The sequence below is a fragment of the Pseudonaja textilis genome, chromosome 6, assembly GCF_049901715.1.
Source record: "Pseudonaja textilis isolate UNSWEBS1 chromosome 6, rPseTex1.2, whole genome shotgun sequence".
In the NCBI taxonomy this organism is placed as follows: domain Eukaryota; kingdom Metazoa; phylum Chordata; class Lepidosauria; order Squamata; family Elapidae; genus Pseudonaja; species Pseudonaja textilis.
The window spans coordinates 14,521,224-14,546,022 of NC_141995.1; the positions used below are offsets into that span (position 1 = coordinate 14,521,224).

Here is a 24,799-nt window from a genome sequence, read left to right on the forward strand (position 1 = left end):
CCCAAACAAAATGTCCATCAAGCACCATACAGTAATGCTTCACTGTATTTAATATTTAATGGGCTTCTTCCCAGGCGTTAATTGTCCTGACCAAAGCAGCTGACCAAAGACATTCCTATATTTTTAAATTATCAGGTGGGTTACACTTCCAAACTTAATCAGAAAAGAATGATCAGCCTGACAGTGAGCCCAAAAAGTCAAGATGACAGAAATGACCACGTAATCAAATGCACATTTTTTCATGTGATAAACATGTAGCTTCATTTTTGCCATTTTTTAACCTCATTTGGAGATGCCTCTTTATCAATAGTTACTCCTAAAGCCCAATACTTAATTAATCTGTTAATTCCCATTAAGCCATGTTCAGCTTGTATCGACTGCATGAACAAATGTCTGCTATTCTGATCTTAAAGAATAATTTAGCCAGGTTTTTAAGAGGAGACTGGATGGTCACTTATATAAAATGGTATAGGATCTCCTGCTTGAGCAAGGGGCTGGACTAGAAGACCTCCAAGGTCCCTTCAAGCTCTATTCTGACTCTGAGGTCATTCCAGTAACCGGTTTAATCCACAGGAATTTGTTCATGGATAACTTCATAATTTTAGTGGTAGGACTGAACTATTTTCACCAAAAGGATCAGAGGAGAATCTGTTCAAGACTATAAACACTGGAGACAATTGCTGGCATGGACTTATAAATATAGAGAAAAAATAAAATGAAATGAAATAATAAAATAGAATAATAAAGTAAAATAATAAATCTAAGACTTCACTTCTATGGTTCCATGTTCTGGATATAATACATTTAGTCAATGCATATATGGAACATGCTTTGGAGATATGGAAGAGGCTGGACAATCAAACATTAAGAAGTTTTGAAATTATAGCACTATACTACAAACACACTTCCAAATTAGTATCCTATAAAACAAAATCTTCCTATTGGCTTCAATAGATGAAAATCCCCTAACTACTTTCAGTAGGACAATGCTTCTTAAAAGAAAACACTCAGGAAAAAAAAGTGGAAATATCACTCTGTGATTTAATATTCCATTATTTCCGAATAATCTATCATAAATCATATATGCAGTAAATGCCAAAAATAGAAGTCATTATTGTCAGTGGCTTGAACAAAAACTGGCAAATTCCCACATTTAAAAACCATTAGAATTCAATGTGGATGAAAGATTGCAAACTCTGCACAGATAAGTTAGAAGTTAAATGTCATACTTTGGTAGCACCTCTTGTATATATCATGGAAGTATTTTATGGTTACATTGAGCGATGCACTTTTGCAGATCAAATTTATAGGTAGTGTCACTATCATTTATTGTATGTTTAATTAAGATAGCAGTGGTTATCTCTGTTGGACTGAATCAACCAGACAGCTATTATGGGAGACAAGCACTCCTCCATTAATTGGCCACTATGCTATGTAATCAGCAACTTGAACTGCATCTGGAAGCCAACTGGCAATTAGTGTGACTCATGGGGTAAAAGTGTTACATGGCATACTGAGTGATACCCATTAGTGTCCATGTCATGACATTCTGGACCAGCTGAAAATTCTGGATGGTCACCAGGGACAGCCCCATGTAAAGTTCATTGCAATAGTTGAGCCACAATATGACCAGAGCCTGAATGTCAGCCAAAAAGTCCCACGATCTTGGAAAGAGTGCAACTGGTGCACCAGATGAACCTTGGCAAAAACCTTCTGGACAGAGCTGCAGAGGTGGTATTCAGCAGGTTCTGACCAGCTCTGGAGAACCCATAGTGGAAATTTTGAGTAGTTTGGAAAACTGGCAAATATCATTTCTGACTAGCCCTGCCCCCATCTATTCTCTGCCTCCCATTAAGTCCCAGCTGATCGGCTGGGTCTTCTTTTGTTTCCCTGCACAGGAGAACCAAGCTGCAAAGCAGGTTAGTGGGGTGGGGAGGGAATGGGATTTTGCAGTAACTTTCTCCCCAGAATGGGGAGGGAATGGAGATTTTGCAGTATCCTTCCCCTGCCACACCCATCAAGCCACACTCATCAAGCCAAGCCAAACCAAGCCAAGAAGCCACACCCACCCAGCCACACCCACAGAACCAGTAGAAAAAAAATTGAATCCCACCACTGCAGAGCTGCTACCTACTAATCAGGGATTGTGTGCCCAGGAAGACCCCAGATTCTATACTACTGTTAAATGGGGATGCACTACCCCATCCAAGTTGAACTTATATTTTACCAACAAATAATTAAAGGGAGATCTATTTCAAGCTATTTAGCTCTCATCAGCTAGCCATACCTTTTCTGGGATTCAAACCTGGGCTGACGAGAGCTAAGTAGCTTAAAATAGATCTATACTAGTCTCCCTTTATTTCTTTGTCGCTAAAATATAAATTCAACACAAAAAAATTAGTTTGTCACGAAAGTGACCGCCTGTGAAGGCCCCTGGATTGGGGCTGAAAGGCGAAAGCAGAAGCAGTATGCTCCTGCTATAATTGGGTAGACCCATAATTGGGTAGACCAGGCTGCCTTAATAGACTGGTCTCACTGGGTGGGGGGGGGGAAACACTTAATTTACCCCATCCAAAGTTATTGGATAGGTTGGATAAAGCACATGATTAAGGGAAAAAATATATCCCTACTTTAGAAATATTCAAATCATAACTGAATAAGAGGCAAAATCTCTACAAATCAAAGAACTGAGCTTGCTCTGAAGATGTTAAAGCTATACATTGGTGTAAATGGAAGAGAGGTGTGATTCCCATGATGGATGTTTGGAAAAATGCTATTGATATCCAAAGACAGAATGAAAGTTCATGACTGGTAGCCTTCGCTTTCAATCAGCCACTTTATCAGTGCTCTGTGCTGAAAGAAGATAGCAGAGGTTTCATCATATAATTTTGTTGGGTGTGACATCCAGAATCACTTGCTTGTGAAATGGGAAACTATATAAATTAGGCAGATAGATAAACAAAACATGTTCGTGTTTTCAAATTTCAGAAGACAGTTATGATACTAACGTGCCACTGCTTCCCAAAGTACTCAGAAAGCAGAAAAATCTGAGACCTCTCATGCTAGTAACTTACAAGTATTCAGCCAGCTTCTTGTACCTTAGCCATTATTGTTGCTGTTGTTGATTTTTAAAAAGCTTAACTTTTGGCGTACTCTAGTCTCACAACTTTTATTCTTAGAAACTTGTAAACTATTGTTGTAGGATTCCAAAGGTCTACTCAAGTGGAACACATGCTAATCTTCTGTTGGCAACTTGCAATCCTCCAAAATAATATAGCAAAAGTAGCAATGACAATTTCTCCTGTATTTCACTGTTCCTAAACAATTGGAGATGGGTAATTCTTCTCATAAGTCAGGCTGAACTCTTCTGAACCAATTATATTTCTTTTGTAGTATCCCCAATTCATGTTTCAACCACAAGAGCAATAGGAAAGTTCAAAATAATTCCAATCTATTGCCAATCCACTCACCTGGCACATGATTTATATTTTTCTCCAGGCATCTGATGTATCAACTGCTAGGTGGCCTTTTGTCAGAGTTAATGACGGCCCTACTTCCCATCACTCTTTCTGCTTCAGTTATAGATTGTGGGATTCCAGTCCTTAGTTCCTTTCTTAACCTTCTTCATTTTATCTCACACATTCTTCTGTTGTCCAGAATACAGGATCACCCCAGGAAATAATGAACAGCTTCTAAAGCAGAGATATCCTACTGTATAGCTCCTGCTGAAATAACACAGAGTATCACCTTATTCTTTTTTTTTTTCGGGGTTGTTCTATGTCTTTTATTTTGGCATCCTTTTCTGAGTTCAGCAAGTTCAACTGGTGACTTTTAAATGCACTTCTTGAATTAAAAAGCTTACTTTGATGCTCAGAAATAAGGATATATATTTTTCTGCACAACAGCAATTGAAGTTTTCCTCCTGAATCTTACCTACATCACACCAGCCTTTCATGCTGTTTTATATTTCTCATTCTTTGTAATCATCAGGAACAATATATGTGATGAGTAAACAGAATATAAAGTTACAATAGAATACAAGTGTGAAATAGTAAGGTTTAAGTGAATTAAAGATGCTGATGTCCAGTTACATCTCTTCCCAAAAATATATACTCTTGATTTGTTCATTCAACCTCTTTAGATTGGCTAGATACCTAAATAAAATAATAATCTCTAAATAAAGGAAATTTTGTTGGTTTGGCTTTGACCTCCCTACTACAAATTTAGGAGGAAGTTACCTATAAGGACTACCGATCCTATACAGGCTAAGATTTGCACATGTGGGAAAGTGGCTTTCAAAACTAGTAAACATATTTTGTTAAATTGCTTGTTTATGCTGGTAAACAGTCAGAGTTGAGAACCCCACATTGAAAGAAATTTCCAATCAATTTTGCTTACTAATTTCACTTTCCTTTGATCCATGACTCTTACCCCAAATGTAGCTAAATTGTGTACATCATGTCATATGCAAAAAATGCACAGTCATCCAGTTGCTAAGCCCAATTAATTTTATATTCTTTTTTATATGTGTGTGTGTGACTTGCTTTGTATTATTGAGCTGAAACGAAACTAAGTGCGGGCAGGTTGCTAAATAAAACTCACATTTTTAAAGCACCTGGTAACTTACTACTTATAGTTCATATCCAGTGCATTGGTTCATATCCAGTGCATTGAAAATCTGCATGGGATGACCATCCAGAGAAAAGAATCATCATAGGTATGTAGTATCTATGTGCAATTTCTCTCTAAATCTGCCACAGATGTTTGCAACAGTTAAATCTCAAATGGCCGCCAGGTGGCACTTTAGTATTTTATTTAGCAATTTCCTTTTTAAATACGGTTTTTAAATATCAACTGTTTCCCCGTTTATTTCTTATTGTACAGGGAACAGATTCCAGCACTGATCAGATGTCACTAGAAGTCATGCAGATGAATGCTACCAATCTCACATCTATTTAATAAGCAGATTAAGGAACTGTCAGGCAAGAAAATCCAGTAATACTACGCTGTTGTGAAAGTGCACAATATAATATTAAAAGTAACACATTTTTATCCAGCAGTTCCTAAGTGAACAATGCTGAAGACATTGCAATCATGTATCTTCCAAAGATGTATATTACAATATTATCTGACTTCTAAATATTGATATGGTATATATGTGATATAGATATATATATGATATATATGACATGATACATATATTTTATATACAAGATAGATAGATAGATAGATAGATAGATAGATAGATAGATAGATAGATATGTGTGTGTATGTTGAAACAGACAGACAGACATATACATAATAGTATACTTTATTATACAAGCAATCCTTGATTTATGAATGCACTTGAGCCCATCAGCCTTAATCAAGTGACAGAGGGATTCCCATCGGCTCCCTATTGTATACTTGGGCTTGAAGGCTGAAAGATTGATGATAGAGGTTGGTAGGGAAAGGCTAAGTGATTGTATGGGCATTGATTGTGCCAATTTCCAAGCTGCCCACAGGCTGAGCTAACTGTGTTTCTCCTTTGCATGCCTTGATAGCAGGGACAGTTTTGTCCTGTGTAGATAAGGATTGCTAAGGGTTGAGGAACCTCTTCCTGGGAAAGTTTTAAGGACATTAGCCTTTCCTTCTGTTTGTATTGCCTTTCTAGCTTTTGGTGGGCTCATTACATTGCCACTGTTTTTACTTGATCAGGTGTAGCTGATTCCCAAGCCACCTTTATGGGTACATCAAAACACGATTAAAGAAAATAGGTCAAGACAAATAGATTGGGGGATTAGTAGTATGGTACAATCTAAACCACTCCCTGCTGGCATAGCCATTACTGAGAATTTGGGAAGTTAAAGACTCGATATTTGAAATTGGCATAGTTGGGAGGTACCAGTCTACAGATTATAAGACATAGATAATTGCTTTATTAAAAGTGACAAATGTATTAACTCATTGAAGTTAAATTTAAAAAAACTGTTTTATTAAGAATGACAAAAGTATTAAATAAAAAATACTACATAAAAATAAGAATGGTTAGAGTGGACAGTAGCAGATAGTGGGTAACTAAATAAATAATTCTACAGGAGATGAGAGGAGCTACTTTAGGAAGGCAGGAGCAGAAATTTTGGGGTCATGTATTGTGATCTTTCACCCCAAAGTTTGCTTCCGTTGCCTATTTTTCTTGCTTCTTGTGATGAAGAAACTATCATACTGGTCCTGGTGGAGATGGACAGGATGATGGGATCATCTGGTTGAGTCATCTGATGATGGAACCACTAAATAACTTCTAAAAATGATTACCTTTCTACTGTATTTAATTTTAATACTCCATTAGTCCCAAGTAATCTGTCATAAATCATATATGCAATAAATGCCAAAAATAGAAGTCATTATTGTCAGCAGCTTGAACAAAAGAAATGGAAATTAACATGTCATATGTGAAACAGAAGAATGTTGAATATGCCAATAAATGGGGAAAAGGTTAGTCTATAAATTGAGAAAGGAAAAGGAAATGATAACTATAACTCAGGAAAGAAATAAAATTTTGCTTTGTAATGTGACTATTCAGAAATCTTTATCAATTATCATTCAAATTTATATAAAAGTTAAAAAAGTTCTTTGGAATCGATGGAGGACTATTTGAAGAAACGGAAGTTGCTAAATCTATTTCAAGCACAAAAGCAGTTCATGAATATTCCAATAACCACTTTTGAAATATTTAAAGCTGGTAAAACTATCAAATTAGGGAAAGCACCTAGACCAGATGGTCTAACGCCTGTTATAAGCAATTTGAAAACCAAATTTACTTAAAGAACTTGATGGATTCAATTATGCAAGGATCTGTTGTGCCTGATTTTTGGAAAGAAGCAAAAATAACATTAAGTCCAAATAGGGTCAAGATGTAACCTCTGCTAAGAACTATCAATCAATTTCTCTTTTGAATAATGATTATAAATTGTTTTCAATGTATTTATCTGAGAGACTGTGCAGGAGGATCAATGTTGATTTTTATGTTAAGACACATTGTAGGAATGATGGTTGATATAATAATCTTCAATACTGCACTGATACTTTTAGATGCAAAGAAACCTTATGATCATTTGAATTGGGACTTTATACACTGCTCAAAAAATAAAGGGAACACAAAAATAAGACATTCTAGATCTGAATGAATGAAATATTCTTATTAAATACTTTGTTCATTACATAGTTGAATGCGCTGACAACAAAATCACACAAAAATTATCAATGGAAATCAAATTTAGCAACCCATGGAGGTCAGGATTTGGAGTTACACTCAAAATTAAAGTGGAAAAAAACACTACAGGCTGATCCAACTTTGATATAATGTCCTTAAAACAAGTCAAAATGAGGCTCAGTAGTGTGTGTGGCCTCCACGTGCCTGTATGACCTCCCTACAAAGCCTGGGCATGCTCCTGATGAGGTGGTGGATGGTCTCCTGAGGGATCTCCTCCCACATCTGTACTAAAGCATTCCCCAACTCCTGGACAGTCTGGCATTGGTGGATGGAGCGAGACATGATATCCCAGATGTGCTCAACTAGATTCAGGTCTGGGGAATGGGTGGGCCAGTCCATAGCATCAATGCCTTCATCTTGCAGGAACTGACACACTCAGCCACATGAGGTCTAGCATTGTCATGTATTAGGATAAACCAAGGGCCAACCGCATCAGCATATGGTCTCACAAGGGGTCTGAGGATCTCATCTCGGTACCTAATGGCAGTCAGGCTACCTCTGGCGAGCACATAGAGAGCTGTGAGGCCCCCTAAAGAAATGCCACCCCACACCATTACTGACCCACTGCCAAACCGGTCATGCTGGAGGATGCTGAAGGCAGCAGAACATTCTCCACGGCGCCTCCTGACCCTGTCACGTCTGTCACATGTGCTCAGTGTGAACCTGCTTTCATCTGTGAAGAGCACAGGGCGCCAGTGGCGAATTTGCCAATCTTGGTGTTCTCTGGCAAATGCCAAACGCCCTGCATGGTCTTGGGCTGTAAGCACAACCCCCACCTGTCGACATCGGGCCCTCATACCACCCTCATGGAGTCTGTTTCTGACTGTTTAAGTAGCCACATTCACATTTGTGGCCCGCTGGAGGTCATTTTGCAGGGCTCTGGCAGTGCTCCTCCTGTCTCTCCTTGCACAAAGGTGGAGATAGCGGTCCTGATGCTGGGTTGTTGGATTGTTGCCCTCCTACGGCCTCCTCCACATCTCCTGATGTACTGGCCTGTCTCCTGGTGGTGCCTCCATGCTCTGGACATTACGCTGACAGACACAGCAAACCTTCTTGCCACAGCTTGCATTGATGTGCCATCCTGGATGAGCTGCACTACTTGAGCTCCTTGTGTGGGTTGCAGATTCCATCTCATGCTACCACTAGAGTGAAAGCACCGCCAGCATTCAAAAGTGACCAAACCATCAGCCAGAAAGCATAGGAACTGAGAAGTGGTCTGTGGTCACCACCTGCAGAAACACTCCTTTATTGGGGATGTCTTGCTAACTGCCTCTGCTTTCCACCTGTTGCGTATTCCATTTGCACAACAGCATGTGAAATTGATTGTCAATCATGTTGCTACCTAAGTGGACAATTTGATTTCACAGAAGTGTGATTGACTTGGAGTTACATTGTGTTGTTCAAGTGTTCCCTTTATTTTTTTGAGCAGTGTATTTAAAGTGGTAGAAAAAAATGACTTTGGAAAGATTTTTGGGGGGAGGATAAAGGCAATTTATACACCACAGAAAGTTCAGATTCTTGTTAATGATGACCAAAAATGGAGTTTAAGGAATAATTATGTATTGATAATGAATATCTTATTGAAAATTGTTATTGAAATTTAATCTTGGAGATGAATATATGAAATATTATATGGTTAAATACGTTAAAAATGTACCACTCCTAACAGTTAGAAAACTTCAAAAATTTAATTGGTCAGAAATACATGAATTTAAGGTCCATCTTTGATATACATAACATTATTGTGGTTATTTACGCAGAGTCTACCAGATAGCTATAGTTGGATTTGGTATTTAAATTGGATCAAATAGATTCCTACGGATCCAGGAGAATCCATCTAGGAGTTATAAGGTCTAAGAGAGTTACCATTGCAATATATGGGCTGCTCAGGGTCATGCAACATTTAACTTGAAGTTCTAACCAGTTTTATTTTTTTCTCTTTTCTTCTATTTTTTTTCTCCAGTTAAATTATGTCAAATTCTGTAAGATTACCTGATAAGGCCCTGTAGATTTCTTGACAAGGTTTTTCAAAAGTGATTTTGTCATGGCCTACTTCCTAAGCTAAGAGAGAATGACTGGCCCAAAGTCACCCATCTTTGTGGTGAAGACAGGACTAGAACTCATATCTCCAGGCTTCTAGCCTGATGCCTTAACCACTAACTACATAAAACTGTCTCATTCCTATTGTATCCAAGCACTTTCCAAATATTTTGCTATGATACCGAACATATCAGTAGGTGCTATTGCAAACCTATTGTCATTATTATTGATATTTATTTATCCTACCCAATTCTTGTCATTATTCATGTAGACTGCTATGAGTCGAGCGTAGTTGTTTCAACCTTTTGGCTTGCCTGGGCCCCCTTGAGTGAAATAACAAGCTTCCTTTATATATATGTGTGTGTGTCAGGGGTGCCTGGGCCAGCCTGAGCACTCTGCCAGTAAAAACGGGCTCCTGGGCTCCCTTTTTTGACTGTGACGGCCTCCTGAAACCCTCTGCCAGTGAAAATGGGGCTCAGGAGGGCCACCCACAGCCCTCCTGAGCTCTGTTTTTGCTGGCATAGGCACTCTGGCCTGATCTTCGCTGTTTCCAGGGCAGCCCTGCGGGCCAGATATAAGCACCATGTGGGCTGAACCTGGTCAGTGGGCCTTGAGTTTGACACCCCTGCTCAGACCTGTCCAATCTGCAGGTCACATGCAGCCCTGGACAGCTAGTAATGTGGCCCCACAAGATATAATTATTTATATTATTATATTATTTATATATATATGTGTGTGTGTGTGTGTGTGTGTGTGTGTGTGTGTGTGTGTAAATATAAATAAATAAATAATATAATAATATAAATAATTATATCTTGTGGGGCCACATTACTAGCTGTCCAGGGCTGCATGTGACCTGCAGATTGGACAGGTCTGAGCAGGGGTGTCAAACTCAAGGCCCACTGACCAGGTTCAGCCCACATGGTGCTTATATCTGGCCCGCAGGGCTGCCCTGGAAACAGCGAAGATCAGGCCACAGTGCCTATGCCAGCAAAAACAGAGCTCAGGAGGGCTGTGGGTGGCCCTCCTGAGCCCCATTTTCACTGGCAGAGGGTTTCAGGAGGCCGTCACAGTCAAAAAAGGGAGCCCAGGAGCCCGTTTTTCCTGGCAGAGCGCTCAGGCTGGCCCAGGCACCCCTGACACAAGTGACGTAGAGCTGTCTACGCCCACCCTTGCCACACCCACCTCCCCCCTCAAGGTCAAACAGAATCCTGATGTGGCCCTCAATGAAATCGAGTTTGACATCCCTGGTATAGATTATACACACTGCAAAAGGTATATCTAGGTGGGCTCAACAGGAGCAGAAAAAAACTTTGTAGAATACTGTTTCATGGACTTCCTATAGAAAGTGAAAGAAAACTGAATTGGAGGCAATGCTGGCAGCAAATGAAAGTTAAGCCTCCTGCAGATTCTCCTCTGTACATTGTATAAGCAGATTCACCCATTGCATTAAATAGTAATGCGTCTTGTTGGTATTCAGGGAGGTACATCATTGTCTGAAAGCTCATTTGCACTACAGTGATACCAGCGAACACGAGCCTAATTACAAAGTTGTAATTAAAAGGACATGAGGTGTGCGGACCACGACTGTGATCATTCTATTTGATTCGTCTTCATCTTAAATTTAAGAAAATTCTAGGGCTATGAAGGGAACTATTGTACTAATTAGAAAGAAGAAGAATAGACTAGATAATTTTAACAAAGATACTTGCTGCCTTTGAAAAATAATAAAATCATCAATTCAAGTAGATTTTTTTTAATCATACCCACAGCTTCTGAAATCTCCATGAACCAATAGAAGAATTGTAAACAAAAGTTTGCAATACAAATGTGTTTTGCATTCTATCGTGTGTTATTTTTCTGAAAAAAATACTTAATTTACTAAAGCTAAGACCTTAGTCTGGATACGACAAACTTGCTTTTAAGAAGAGACTGGTCAGCCACTTGTCTGAAATGGTATAGGATCTCCTGCTTGAGCAGGGGGCTGGACTAGAGGACCTCTAAGGTCCCTTCCAGCTCGAATCTGATTCAGCTGCTATTCTACGGTCTTTTTCTCCAGAGAAGCTTTCCATCCAGATTTCGATGAGGTAAACCTTGCTAGTGATGGACTGACTGTCTTGCTAAAATAAAGTAAGGTCATAAATACACTCGAAAGTAAATCAGGAAGCCTGTAATTGTGGAGTATGTCTGGCAAGAACAAAGAATTCTTATCCACAGGAAATATGCATATGTAAATCTTGTAACTAATTAAAAAGCTGATAAAAGTAACACGAGTTAGACAATTTGCAGACCTCAGCTAAAAGTTAGGACTAGAGATGGCCTGCAGCAAATCAAATATGTATTAGATAACTCCTAGGGCATTCATTAGCCAAGACTTAGGAATAGGGACAGCTAGAGACCAATAGAACAAATTGTAGAATTATTACAAAAATGTTTATTAGATATTTCTTATTGTCTCATTTTGTCCCACCTTCTCCTTTAGTGAAAATGTATAAAACTTACTCAATCCTTTGTTCTGGGCTCTTGTCGTTTTGATTAGGAGCCCTTTTCCTTAGAGTACTCCAATAAAAAGCAATCAGAAAACCTGCACCTTGTGTCTGGCGTCCATCATTGGCTTTGGTACCAGGATCAGACCCAAACTGGGGACAACACTAGTGCTGGGAAATATTTGCCTTAAGTTTTCAGCCTGCAAAAGGGAGGCATGAGAGGGGAATACTTTGGGGGCGGATACTCACAAGCCCCTCATATTTATGAAATAAAACAGAAACAAGGGCCAACCCCAAGCATGTAGTGGATTTCAGAATTAATTAAGGGAAGGGAATTGGTTTTAAAAAATGCTGCAGGCTTCTTGCCCATCAGACGTCAAGGATCGCGCGCTTGAGGGTCCCTAAAAATAAGGCATCTTCTCAGGTCCCGGGGCTATCAATAACTTTCTGCGGGGCCCTCCGTCCTCTCGGTTCGCCTTCCGCGCAGCGCGATTGCCAAGGAGACCGGGCAGGCGCTGCTACTATGCAGACTGCCTCACGCTGGAAGTTAACCGCGCGTCCCATGGAGCGCGCCCTTTTTCAAAGAGGAAGTCAAGTGTGGCGAATGAGACACAGACTACCATTGTCCACGCGACATTTTAATAACCTGCACCTACAATATTCAACCTGTTGTTTGCACAGGGGACAACCCCGCGACACAAAAAGCCACCCGAGGGGGCGGCAGGCGAAAAGCTCGGGCAGAGACTTGGCGCTCCCCGGCGCCATGGCGCTCGGGCTCCCGCGCGGCGTGGGCACGGAGCAGGCGGAGGGAAGGGCGAGGTTACCCTCAACAACCAGCCGGGGTTTTTGCCCAGGGGCGACGCCGAGTGCGCCCCCTGCCCCCGCCTGGGAAGGCCTTTGCAAGCTTGGTGGAAACGCAGCGTCCTATCAGAGCTTAGTTGTTTTACTTGCAGACGTTTTGTTACCCAAAACTAGGTATTAGGTATTACTATACGCGATTGGGCAAAGAAAACTCTGCGAGGAAACAACCAACCTCAGAAAGCACCCAGGAGCCCTGAGTTTCAACCCTGAGCTACAAATATTCCCCTTTGTGGAAACAGCGTTCCAACAGTTACGGGGCTGCCACAGAGAGGACGGGGTCAAGCTATTTTCTAAGGCATCTGTACGCCAGACAAGCAATAATGGATGGAAACTGATCAAGGAGAGATTCAACCTAGAAATAAGAAGAAATATTCTGACAGTGAGAACAATCAATCAATGGAACAGAAGTTGCCTTCAGATTTTGTGGGAGCTTCATCACTGGAGGCTTTCAAGAAGAGACTGGACTGCCATTTGTCAGAAACATTGTAGGGTCTCCTGCTTGGGGAGGGGGCTTGGACTAGATGACCTACAAGATCCCTTCCAACTCTAGTTATTCTGTTACTGAGGTTGCAGTGAGCCCAGCTTCATCCAAAAAGTGATTTTATTGTCTCCAGGGGCAGAACAACAGACCCAGGTTGGTCATCTCAAAGATAGTTCGGTAGTTCGGGGATGACCATATACTTTTCTTTCCCAGTGCCTTTTTGCTGGATTTATTTTAAACTTGTTTAAACTACTAAGGTTTTCTGGTGTGCCCCCCCCCCCCCCACCTCCAAGGACTTTCCAGGTCAGACCCTGCCTGGCTTCAAGAAAAGGAGGGGATTAGTTGAAGTTATTTCTTGAAGGGTTTGGGTGAAGATCCTTTGTGGCAGAAAAAAGCTACTGCTTGATTTAAAGATAACTACAGATAGTCCTTGACTTACAACCACAATTGAGTCCCAAATTGATAGCAATAGTACTTAGACTTATATACCACTTTACACTGTTTTGCAGGCCTCTCTAAGCAGTTTTACAGAGTCAGCCTATTTCCCCCAACAATCTGGGTCCTCATTTTACCCACCTTGGAAAGATGGAAGGCTGAATCAACCTTGAGCCTGGTGGGGTTTGAACTGTCAAATTGCAGGCAGCTGGCAGTCAGCAGAAGCAGCCTGCAGTACTGCACTCTAACCACTGCACCATGTAGCTTCTTGATGTTGTTAAATGATTATTTAAATAAGTTTCTGTAAGAATTTGTTAAGTGAGTTTTGCCCCATTTTACAACATTTCTTGCCACCGTTGTTAAGTGAATCCCTGCAGTTGATAAGTTAGTAAACTGGTTGTTAAGTGATTCTGGCTTCCCTCATTGACTTTGCTTGTCAGAAGGTTGCAAAAAAAGGAATCACGTGACCCTGGGATGCTGCAACCGTCTTAAGTATGAGCCAGTTACCTGAATTTTGATCACATGATCATGGGGATACTCAAAGGTTGTAACTGTGAAAAACCAGAGGTGGCATTCAGCAGGTTCTGATCAGTTCTGGAGAACGGGTAGCAGAAAATTTGAGTAGTTCAGAGAACCGGCAAATACCACCTCTGACTGGAGATTTTATAATATCCTTCCCCTGCCACGCCCACTAAGCCACGCCCATAGAACCAGTAGTAAAAAAAGTTTGAATCCCACTACGGTCATAAGTCACCTTGTTCAGTGTTGTCGTAACTGAACGGCCACAAAATGAGCTGTTGTAAGTTGAGGGCTACCTGTACTACTGGGACCATCAAGACCATTCTCATAGTGACAAGGCAAGTTGCTAGAATATAAAATGAGAGCAAATCCCACTAACCCTGATGCGTCTAGTTTAGTAATGAAACATCTGCAAGAAAATAATGAAGAGCACCAAGGACCTCATAACTAATACTGCTTTTCAACATCCTTTCCCCACCCATCCCCTCCAACCAGTGGTGGGATTCAAAATATTTTACTCCCGGTTCTGTGGGCGTGGCTTGGTGGGCGTGGCAGGGGAAGGATACTGCAAAATCTCCAGTCAGAGGTGGGTATTTGCCGGTTCTCCGAACTACTCAAGATTTCCACTACCGGTTCTCCAGAACTGGTCAGAACCTGCTGAATACCACCTCTGCCTCCAACTTATAACTCCCATTACTCTGTCTATCTTAGCTGATGCCGGTGAGTGAAGGAAGGACATGAATTGCAGAAGGCTGCTTCTAGAAAAAGCGGTAAGGAAATATGCCAGAAGACTCCCAAGAAGAAAATGACTCCAGATCCTCAGAGTTTTTCTTTCTCCATTCCTGAACAGAACTGTGCCTCTGTGCCTTTTTTTTTTTTTTTGCCCCAAGTGCATTCTTGCACAAGATTGCCTCCTGAATTAAGCAAAAAAAACGGGTGTAAACTACAAATATTTAAGGATTATAACATATTGAGATGTTTTTAAAAACCGCACTGGAACAGTTTTTTTTTTAATAAAATCACCACATTTTTGCCTTACTTGAGACATTGTAAAATAAAGCAGTTTCCCGCAAAATAAATCAGAATTATTTGATTTAATGCAGCTAATACAGTCCAGTTTACAGACGAGCCATTTTAATCAATATAGTAATGGTTTCTGAAACCACCAGAGGGCAGGACTGAAACAACAGAAATAACAGGAAAGTCCTTTTTTTTCTAAACATTAGGAGAATAAAAACTTTTAGCAATGAAATAACATATCTCAAGAGCTGGTTAAAATATGTTCCTGCAGTAAGAAATATTTAAGTCAAATTAGCCAATCCTAATCCCTTTTTTTTCAGTTGTTCAGTTTATTTTCTGCCTATCTCACCATGGGGCTACTCTAGAAGGGTTGCAATAATAAAAAGGAAGCAAATGAAAGGAGTGTACAAAGAGTCCTTGTACTTGCACATACTCACAATTGTTGCAGCACCTGCACAATCATGTGATCAAAATTCGGGCGCTTGCAATCAGCATGTATTTACAGCAGTTGGAGTATCCCAGCATCACATGACCACCATGTATGACCTTCCCAACAGCTTCTGATGAGCAAAGTCAATGGGGAAAGCTCGCTTTGCTTAACAGCAACATGATTCACTTAACAACAGCAGGGATTTACTTAACAACCGTGGCAAAAATATCATAAAATTGAGTGCAACTCTCTTAACAGCCACTTTGCTTAGCAAGAAATTATGTTTCCAATTGTAGTCGCATTGCACAATACATATATTGTACTCGTATCTGGATAGCTTAAAGGCCAGTATCGTGCTGTTTTGAAAATAAAAGAAGAAAATTGGTTTGATCTGATGATAGATTTCTGTTACAACTTAGAATCTGTGGATAATGTGGTTTCTAAGATTTGTGATTTTAGCAGACTTAACCATAGTTTTGTTACAATTCTGGGTACCCCTTCATTTTAAGTATTGGTACCATTAGAGTTAATACATTTAGTGATGTGACTGTGGCTGATCTCAAAAAGTTATTGGATAGATCACAAGAAAACAGTACAACTTAGGTTACACTCAGATATTTGGGGAAAATATGAAAAAAGGCAGTAAGAAACCATTTCTCTTACCAAGAAAAATACACGTGTCTATCCACGAAATCAATAAGAATCCATCCTAATTCAAAGAGACTTTATTCTCATACTAGCTGGATATCTGGGCTTCGCTACGAAACTATGTGACCGGGCTTAATTTGGGGGGAGGAAAACAAGGAGAGAAAAAATTCTGCTTTTGCCTACCAGCATCCAGCAGTATTCATCTGGCTAATGTCCTGTCAATATATCAGAGAGTTGAGGACTGTTGGGAAACTGAAACAGTATTTGCTGTGTGAGCGAGGAGACAGCAAGGAGCCTGGGTATGGCTTAACTAGTGATGGGATTCAAAAAAATTTTACTGCCGGTTCTGTGGCCGTGGCTTGGTGGGTGTGGCATGGCTTGGCCTGGTGGGCGTGGCAGGGGAAGGATACTGCAAAGTCTCCATTCCCACTCCACCCCACTAGCCTGCTTTCCAGCTCCGTTCTCCTGTGCAGGATAACAAAAGATCCATCCAATCAGCTGGGACTCGGGAGACAGAAAATAGATGGGGTGGGGCCAGTCAGAGGTGGTATTTGCCGGTTCTCCAAACTACTCAAAATTTCTGCTACCCGTTCTCCAGAACTGATCAGAACCTGCTGAATACCACCTCTGGGCTTAACTCAACTGTTCTGCATTAAAGCTGCTTGCTGCTGTGAAACTAAAACTGAAATTGAAACTCCTCTGCTTGTGTTTTTCAGGTGGGGAGGGGGAGTAGGACTCCTTAGCATCAGAGTATGTTAATAATAATATACGAAATGCTAATACTCTGAGCACCTAGAAGCCAAGAGGAAAATATGCGCCAAATTTCAAGTTTGTAGGCTTTACGGTTTTGGGATAGAGTTTTGCACCTCCTGCAATTTGTCACTGAATCCTTCAATATTTTGTAACATGCATTTCAGTTATGGTGTTCATTTGTATAACATTGATATTCACTGGATAGTCACTACTTCCATTAAATACACTGTATTGTGTTCCTTATTTGCTTATAACAGCATATGTTTAGCAGTGTCCTCCATGAATATTATGACAAGTCCATTCTTTCATAGTTTTATGCACTTAATCATATATTATCTGATTTGAATTGATCCGTGCCAGCCTTCCAGGATTCACCTCTTTCTATAATATAACAGAATAACAGAATTGGAAGGGACCTTGTAGTCATCTAGTCCAACTCCCCGCCCCCTGCCCAAGCAGGAGACCCTATACCATTTCTGACAGATGGCAGTCCAGTCTCTTCTTGAAAGCTTCCAGTGATGAAGCTTCCACAACTTCTGAAGGCAACTTCTGTTCCATTGGTTAATTGTTCTCACTGTCAGAAAATTTCTCCTTATGTCCAGGTTGAATCTCTCCTTGTTCAGTTTCCATCCATTGTTCTTTATCTGGCCTTCGGGTGCTTTAAAAAATAGCTTGACTCCCTTCTCTTTGTGGCAGCCCCTCAAATATTGGGACACTTCTATCATGTCTCCTCTGGTCCTTCTCTTTACTAGACTAGCCAAGCCCAGTTCCTGCAACAGTTCCTCGTATGTTTTAGCCTCCAGTCCCCTAATCATCTTAGTTGCTCTTCTCTGCACTTTTTCTATGGTCTCAACTTATTTTTTGTTATCGTGGCTACTAAAACTGGATGCAGTATTCCAAGTGTGGTCGCACCAGTGCAGTACAAAGTGGTACTAACACTTCGTGCGATTTTGATACGCTCCCTCTGTTGATGCCGCCTAGGAGCCCAATATCAATATGAATACAATATCTCTTATGACCATATTTTCAGCCTCACTAGATCCAGCCCTTACACAGACATTCTGTTTAGGATCTCTTATGTAGTGACCAAGAAAAGCCAGAGGGGGCTCCTCACAAGACAAATGTCTATGAACCTCCAAATAGAACAATATAATTTTAATTCTGAAATGATTTGGGGGAAGGTATGAATGTTAGGCAACATTCTTAGGCTCAGAATGCCAAATTTGGCCTAGCTAAACAAGTTGCTTATTACTTCTTTAAATAAGTTCTTGCATTTTAGTACATGTCCATCACAAATATGTTCTTTAAGGTATAAATCCAAAATAAAATTGAATAATAGGGTAAAGTTATAGAGTTGTTAAACTCGATTACAAAGTTATCCTACAAAATATATGATTCTAACATTTGTATGACTTGTTTGATTTGGGCTTACTAAGTTGTATGTTGTTCCAGGATCTCTGAAAGTTTTGCCAATTCCCACTTTTATTTTTCACATATTTTAGCTTAGAAAAATCCATTAAATTTTAGCAGAAGAGATTTCCAACTTAGACCAAGATACATACAATGAGAAATAGAACATTTTTATGCTTTTGACTCCCTGGATGATAGTTCATTCACCCAGATTTTTGTAAAAAGTATATCTCGAGGCTTTCAGATTGTCTTGCTATTAACACAGCGACTGTTCCTGGGTTGTATGCTTATATTTCCGATTCCTGTGAAGTTGTCTCTGTAGCAGGGCATACTCTGAATAACATCAAAAGGGTCAAGTCTAACAAAAGAAAAAAGAAACTCAAGTAGGCTTGAACATACAATGAGAACCGGGAAAAGGGAAAAGGGGAGAGACATTTTTGAATACCAAATTAACTCAGTCATCCCCAGGAGTTCTTCAGCACTAACACTTGTCTTATTCGGGGACAACAGAACTAAATCCAGTTCTGCAAGAGTCACCTACTGCCTTTGACTTTGGTATCTAGCTCATATACATAGTGACAAAGGATATATACAGTATATACCTAATAAAGAGCTAAAATGAAGTAGTGAATCTATTATGACATTAGGATGGAAAAACTAATCTATACTAGTTATTCTCTTTCCTCCACCCCAGTCCAACTTTCCCAACTTACAATGGTACACTAGTTCTACACTGGCCTATATAGGCCTCAGAACACTCGTTTTATATCACTATTACTACTAGGATTTATTCTTGTTGAAACAAATTGGATTTCTCGAGAAGAAACAAGTTAATTTCTGTTGAATTAAGAGATGCCACGAGTTCAGTACTCTTACCCCCATTCCCATGGCTTTTTAAAGTTGTGAAATAAGATTCAGTATTTGCTCTTCTTTTTATTTTAATTATAGATGAAAAAAATATTTTGCATTTTTTCCTTAAGCATTAGTAGAAAATATGTTCATAGATTATTTTGTAAAAAAAAAAAAAACCTATTGCTTACCCTGTGTGAATTTCTTTTTTTTTTTTTTTGAAATATTGGGTAATGTAATATAACAAAAAAGTCCTTTATTTAAACCTGACTTTAAATCACTAAAGCACGAGTTGTCAAATTCAGATAAAATACAAGTTCATGAAGTATTTTCTATATCCTTGTCAAAAAAGATATAAACGATAGAGTTGTTCCAGAAAGAGATTAGAATCATCACTCAGTCAAGGATTTCACGATGCTTAGTCAAGTGAGATGAAGTTTGCCATGCTTATCTGATTAATCCCATTATAAAACTAGTGACAGTTTTCTTTATTAAGAGTCATTTCTCGACCTACCTTCCTGTTTTCATACGATCTTGGCCTCAAAATGGCAGGAAACAACATCAACTTTCAGTTAGTCATCCAGAAACAAGGTAGCTCCTAGAACCACAAGTTGCCTGTCCAATGTTGTAGTGGAGACCTTGTGGATAGCACTTATTATCTACTGCTTTTTTTCTGCTTCTGAGACAAAATTCAAATTCCAATTGAAGTCCCTCTCCCTCCCTCTCTCCCTCCCTCTCTCCCTCCCCCTCTTCCTTCTCTCTCCCTCCCTCTTTCTCTCCCTCCCTCTCCCTCCTTCTCTCTCCCCCTCTCCCTCCCTCCCTCTCTCCCTCCCTCTCCTTCTCTCTCTCCCTCATTCCTTCTCTTCCCGTGTCTCTTCCACCCCAATGTACAAGAAATCTTTCTGAAGCTTCTGTGTATCAGCATCACATAATATTCTCTCTTCCTTCATCCACACTCTCTGACCCTCCCTTTTTTTTCCTTTATGTTACAAGTGGAATCATTATCTCCTATCCTTCTGTTCCCTTTTTCTTCTACCATTATAGTACTTCAACTTTTTCTAAGAAAAGTACGACTACGCCCTAATGCTAAGACAAAAGTAACCTGAGAATATAGAGAACGGTGAGGTTTTCATAAAGAAGATCCTGAAGAGAAAATTTTGTGATTAGCCATGTAATCACATAAACTCCTAAAATTTCATAGTTCACACCCTTCCAAAAAGAAATATGTCCAAGTCTTTAAAAAGTATTGCTCTTAGTCATGCTCAACTCTTGATGACTTCAAAAGCACATCCATATAGTCTTCTTGTCAACAATAAAACTGTCAAGTGTCAATCCTTGTCATCTTCCAGGGTAGTTTTGTTCTGCTAGTACTTTCTCAGTCTAGCCTACAATCTTTGTGTTCCCTGGAGACTGCTATCAATTTCTAATCAGGCCAGACTCTAATTTGCTTGCCAGCCTAAGAGGGAGGGGGGAGTCAGATGATATCTACCCAGTAACACTTGCCTCGAACCATGAGATGGGCTGCACATAAATTTAATAATAACTGTACTGATGTTTTGATTTATTATAAATAAATTGCAACTGGACATTTGAAAGTAATACACGGTTGTAAAAAGGCAATTAGAGATGGGTAAGAGGGAAGTTATATGTTACAGACATTCCACCAAGCTAACACTTGGACATAATGATAGATAAATAGATAGATAGATAGATAGATAGATAGATAGATAGATAGATAGATAGATAGATAGAGCGAGCAACATGCATTTAGGAAACAAATAGAACAAGATTGATCAATGTTATAAGGTTATTAAGGCATTTACAAAGCCACTGCTTCAGCCAGCTGATAGTGTTGCATGGTAATAGCCTAACCCTATGCTGATGCCTTCAGAATCATCTCTCACAGCATTCAGTAGGGCTCTTCCCCAAGTAAAATATGTCCCCAAGTAAATTATCCTCCCCCTCCCCAAGAAAATTGTGTTTCCAAATTGGGGTTCAGTCTGATAACTTTTCAGCAACTTTTAATGGATATCAAGTAGAGACTAGGCAACTTACTTCTGCGTGTTGGAGAACAGCGCTGCTTACACAGAGATAATTGCATACAAAAAACAGTAGCCTTTCTGATCCTGTGCTCCATTCTTTGTATAATATTCAGTGATCCAGCCAAGTAAGCAATTATATATTGGGGAGGGAGTCGCTTCCCTTGGCAATACTACCGTAGGTTTGTAGAAAAGTGCAATGCATTATAATAAAAAGCAATAAAATGGCCAGCTGTATTTGTCTAAGCAGCTCTAATTCAAGATTTTTATTTTAAAAGTAATAAGAGGGTAGCCTGTTAAACACTATATGTCTGCCCAAAAGCAATGTTTTGTTTGCTTACTGTGCCTCCAGTCACCTGCAAGGACCTTTTAAGAGGGGCAAACGGGTCAATTGCTTCTGGCATCACACAACTCCTTTGGAGGTTTCCATCCTCTGTTTGCTCCCATGGTCATTCTGGACCTCAGGACTCCCTCAGTTTCTTGGGTCCGTTCGTGGAGAAAGATACTGTATTCCCTTCAACAGCAGAGCTGTGCTTGACTATCCCAAAGGTGCTTTTTTTTCCCAAGAGGCAACTGGACTTTCTAGTTTTACTTTGAAGATGTTTCACTTCTCATCCAAGAAGCTTCTTCAGCTCTGAGAGAGAGCTGAAGAAGCTTCTTGGATGAGAAGCGAAACGTCTTCAAGGGAAAACAAACAAGTCTATTTGCCTGTTGAAAAAAAAGCACCTTTGGGACAACCATGACCTGGATGACTGAGAATCTCCATACAGACATTCGGTTCTTGACTAGTTTCCATAGGATTCACCTCAAGGCATCCGCCAAAGCGTCCTTCCGCGGTTTGCTTGCAGAGTAGCCCAGGGATGCGTTACAGCGCTTTCTCCGATTGCCTCGGGTACTTGCGGCAGCCGAGCAAATTTTGAGATCCCCGAGGCGAGCTTCGTAGCAAATGCTGCCCACTTCAAAGGGCGAGAAGGGCGCGCGCCGGTCGCGTGCATCTGGCGTTGCGGCCACTCTGAGGGTCCAGCCGCTGCTTTTCCCGCTTCTCTTCAGCGTGGCCGAGCGGAGACTAGTTATCCCATATGCCTCGGCAGCAGTCAGCCCAAAGCACTTGGTGCTCAGCGTGCATCTCCCTCCCACCCCTATCCCGCCTCCTCCGGAACAGAGCAAAAGCAAAAACCAAAGAAAGTTGCTATGAGGGGCTTGGACTGGCCAAGCCTCCTCACGGTGCGCGCCAGAGTAGGCGCAAACGCCTCAGGCTCGCCTGTCTGTCTTCTTCTGTTTCCGAAGCCGCGGAGAAAGGTGGATTTGAGGCCAATTTAGTTCAGAGCTATTAGAAAGCGATTATCACCCGCTCAGCGCCCCTGAGGCCAAATCCCGTTGCTGGAGATTTACGCGCGCACGTTGTTGGCATTTCTAAACACGCGCCTTCGCGGGTCCTTCTCACCGCCCGACATATTTTTTTGATTTTACCTCACGAACTCATGCAGGTGTAGGAAGCCAGCTGCCCCTCTCCCCACCCGACACTCCCTTCTCGTGCACATTCACACACGAAAGTGACTCGTGTCGCCAAGCCCGCTCGGAAACGGCCTCCCTAACTAACCTAATAGCGGGGCAATTCTTTCTGAGAGAGAAACTTCTACACCCTTTGTGTCAACTTGGCTCTTCTTCCTTCCCTCTTCCTTCCCTCCCCTTTGCTTTCCCGCCCCCAGTTCCAACGCGGGCCAAAGGAGGTGGGGGAGGAAGGAAAAATGAACGAAAGCCCAAACTCCCAAGCTTGACTGCTTTGCCCATTGGTTGTTAGCACGCGCCAAGGCCTCGCGGGCTCCAATGGCTGAGTCGACACGCGACTGGCGCGAGGTGGGTGGGAGACGGAGGGTGGGGCGCCCAGGAGGTGTGTGTGTGTCTATGTGGGGAGGAGGTGGCAAGGGTGGGGGACCCTGGCGCGTGCCGCTTTTTAAAGGGGCGCAGCGCCCTTCGCAACCGGAGACGCCTGGTAGTGTGCGGGCCGTGTGCCTCTGGGTAGACACTTATATGTCCTGTGAGATTTCCGGCTTTGTTAAAGGCGCCCGCCGGGGAAGAAACGGCTCTTCGCAGCGGCGGAGGAAGGAGGAGGAGGAGACGGGGGTCGTGAAAGGGCGCGCGGGAAAGAAAGTATCAGGAGCGGCACTTCTTTGCGCCTCTGGTCGCCGACACGCCCGCCCCCCACCCCCGGTCACGATGAGCCACCTGCGCGCGCCGAGTGCGCCCAATGCCTGGGCCGGCAGCGGCAGGGATTTGGTCCCGCCGCCGCAGCAGCTGGAAGGCCACCTCCTCTTGGGAGAAGAGGCGGCGGCGGCGGCGAGTCGTGGCGGCGCCTTCCCTTCTCCCTGGTTGGGCATTTGCTGCCCGGGCCGCCTCTCCTCATCCCCCAGGTATCTGCTTTCGGGTACACCTGAGGGAGATGAAGAGGAGGCAGAAGAGGAGGAGGAGGAAGACGAAGAGGAGGAAGAGGAGCTCCTGAGGGCCGATGGCCCCGCGCGCGCGAGCGGACGGAGTTCGAGCAGTTCCTCCGGGAAGCAGCTGTGCGCGCTTCAGCAATCGCAGCAGCCCCGCCACCACCGCCATCCGCAGCCTGGGAGCGGCCGTTGTAAGGCGCCGTTGCCGCCCCCGCCGCGGCTCCGCTCGCCCTGCTCCGCCGTCGGAGGCGGCGCTCTTCTCCGCCCGGGCTCCCAGCCGAACGGCGTGCAGCGGCAGAGGCGCCTGGCTGCCAACGCTCGCGAGCGGCGCCGGATGCACGGGCTGAACCACGCTTTCGACCAGCTGCGCAACGTCATCCCTTCCTTTAACAACGACAAGAAACTCTCCAAGTACGAGACGCTGCAGATGGCTCAGATCTACATCAGCGCCTTAGCCGAGCTCCTGCACAGCCCGCTGCCTCCCGAGGGCGCCCCCTGCGGCAAGGGCCCTTCCCTTCCGCCCGCCGCCCAGGCTTACGAGCGCTCGCCTTGCACCCCTCCAGGAGGAGGAGCGCTGCAGCCCCGGGCCCAGGTTGCGGGCCACGGCAGGACGCGTTTTTCTCTAGAATCGCCTGCGGGGACAGGAGAGGGCTACGCCTTGCAGCCAGACCCGCTGCACTTCCCTTCCTTCACGGACGGCGCCCTCCTGGGGCAAAAAGCCCCCTCGCCGGGCCAGCTTCTCCAGCCGCCTGGCCAGCAGCCCCCAGAGCGAAGAAAAAACTCGCCTCCAGCCCACCGCAGCGACGGGGAGTTCTCGCCTCGATCGCATTACAGCGACTCGGATGAGGCCAGCTAAGGCGCGCGCTCGCCTTTGCACGGAAGGACCGAGCGTGCGGTTTCGGCTGCTCTCCGGATCTACGCTTAGCTGGACCCGCTGGGGCCACGGGGGATAGCTGGTAGACGGGATGTTCAAAAGAGTGCCGGGCATTTAGAGGGCAGCAAGAGCATGGCCAAAGGTAGATCAGCCCCATCAGCTTTTTTTAAAAAAAAGGGAGAGAGACTACGAACGACGACGCAGTTTGAGGGATTTGCTGGGCGAGACTCCGTTCGCTCCCGGTGCGGCTTCTCCGTCTGGAAATAA

The 24,799-nt window shown here is 42.5% G+C and overlaps 1 protein-coding gene across 1 annotated transcript; it reads left to right on the forward strand.

Moving 5' to 3' along the window:
- Positions 1-23,440: 23,440 nt before the first annotated feature.
- On the forward strand, positions 23,441-24,514 carry ATOH1 (atonal bHLH transcription factor 1). Its single transcript, XM_026697822.1, has one exon. It carries the CDS (start codon positions 23,441-23,443, stop codon positions 24,512-24,514), a length of 1,074 nt encoding a protein of 357 aa, XP_026553607.1.
- Positions 24,515-24,799: the final 285 nt, after the last annotated feature.

Coding starts and splice junctions, on each gene's coding strand:
- ATOH1 (XM_026697822.1), top strand. CDS start 23,441: ATGAGCCACCTGCGCGCGCCGAGTGCGCCCAATGCCTGGGCCGGCAGC.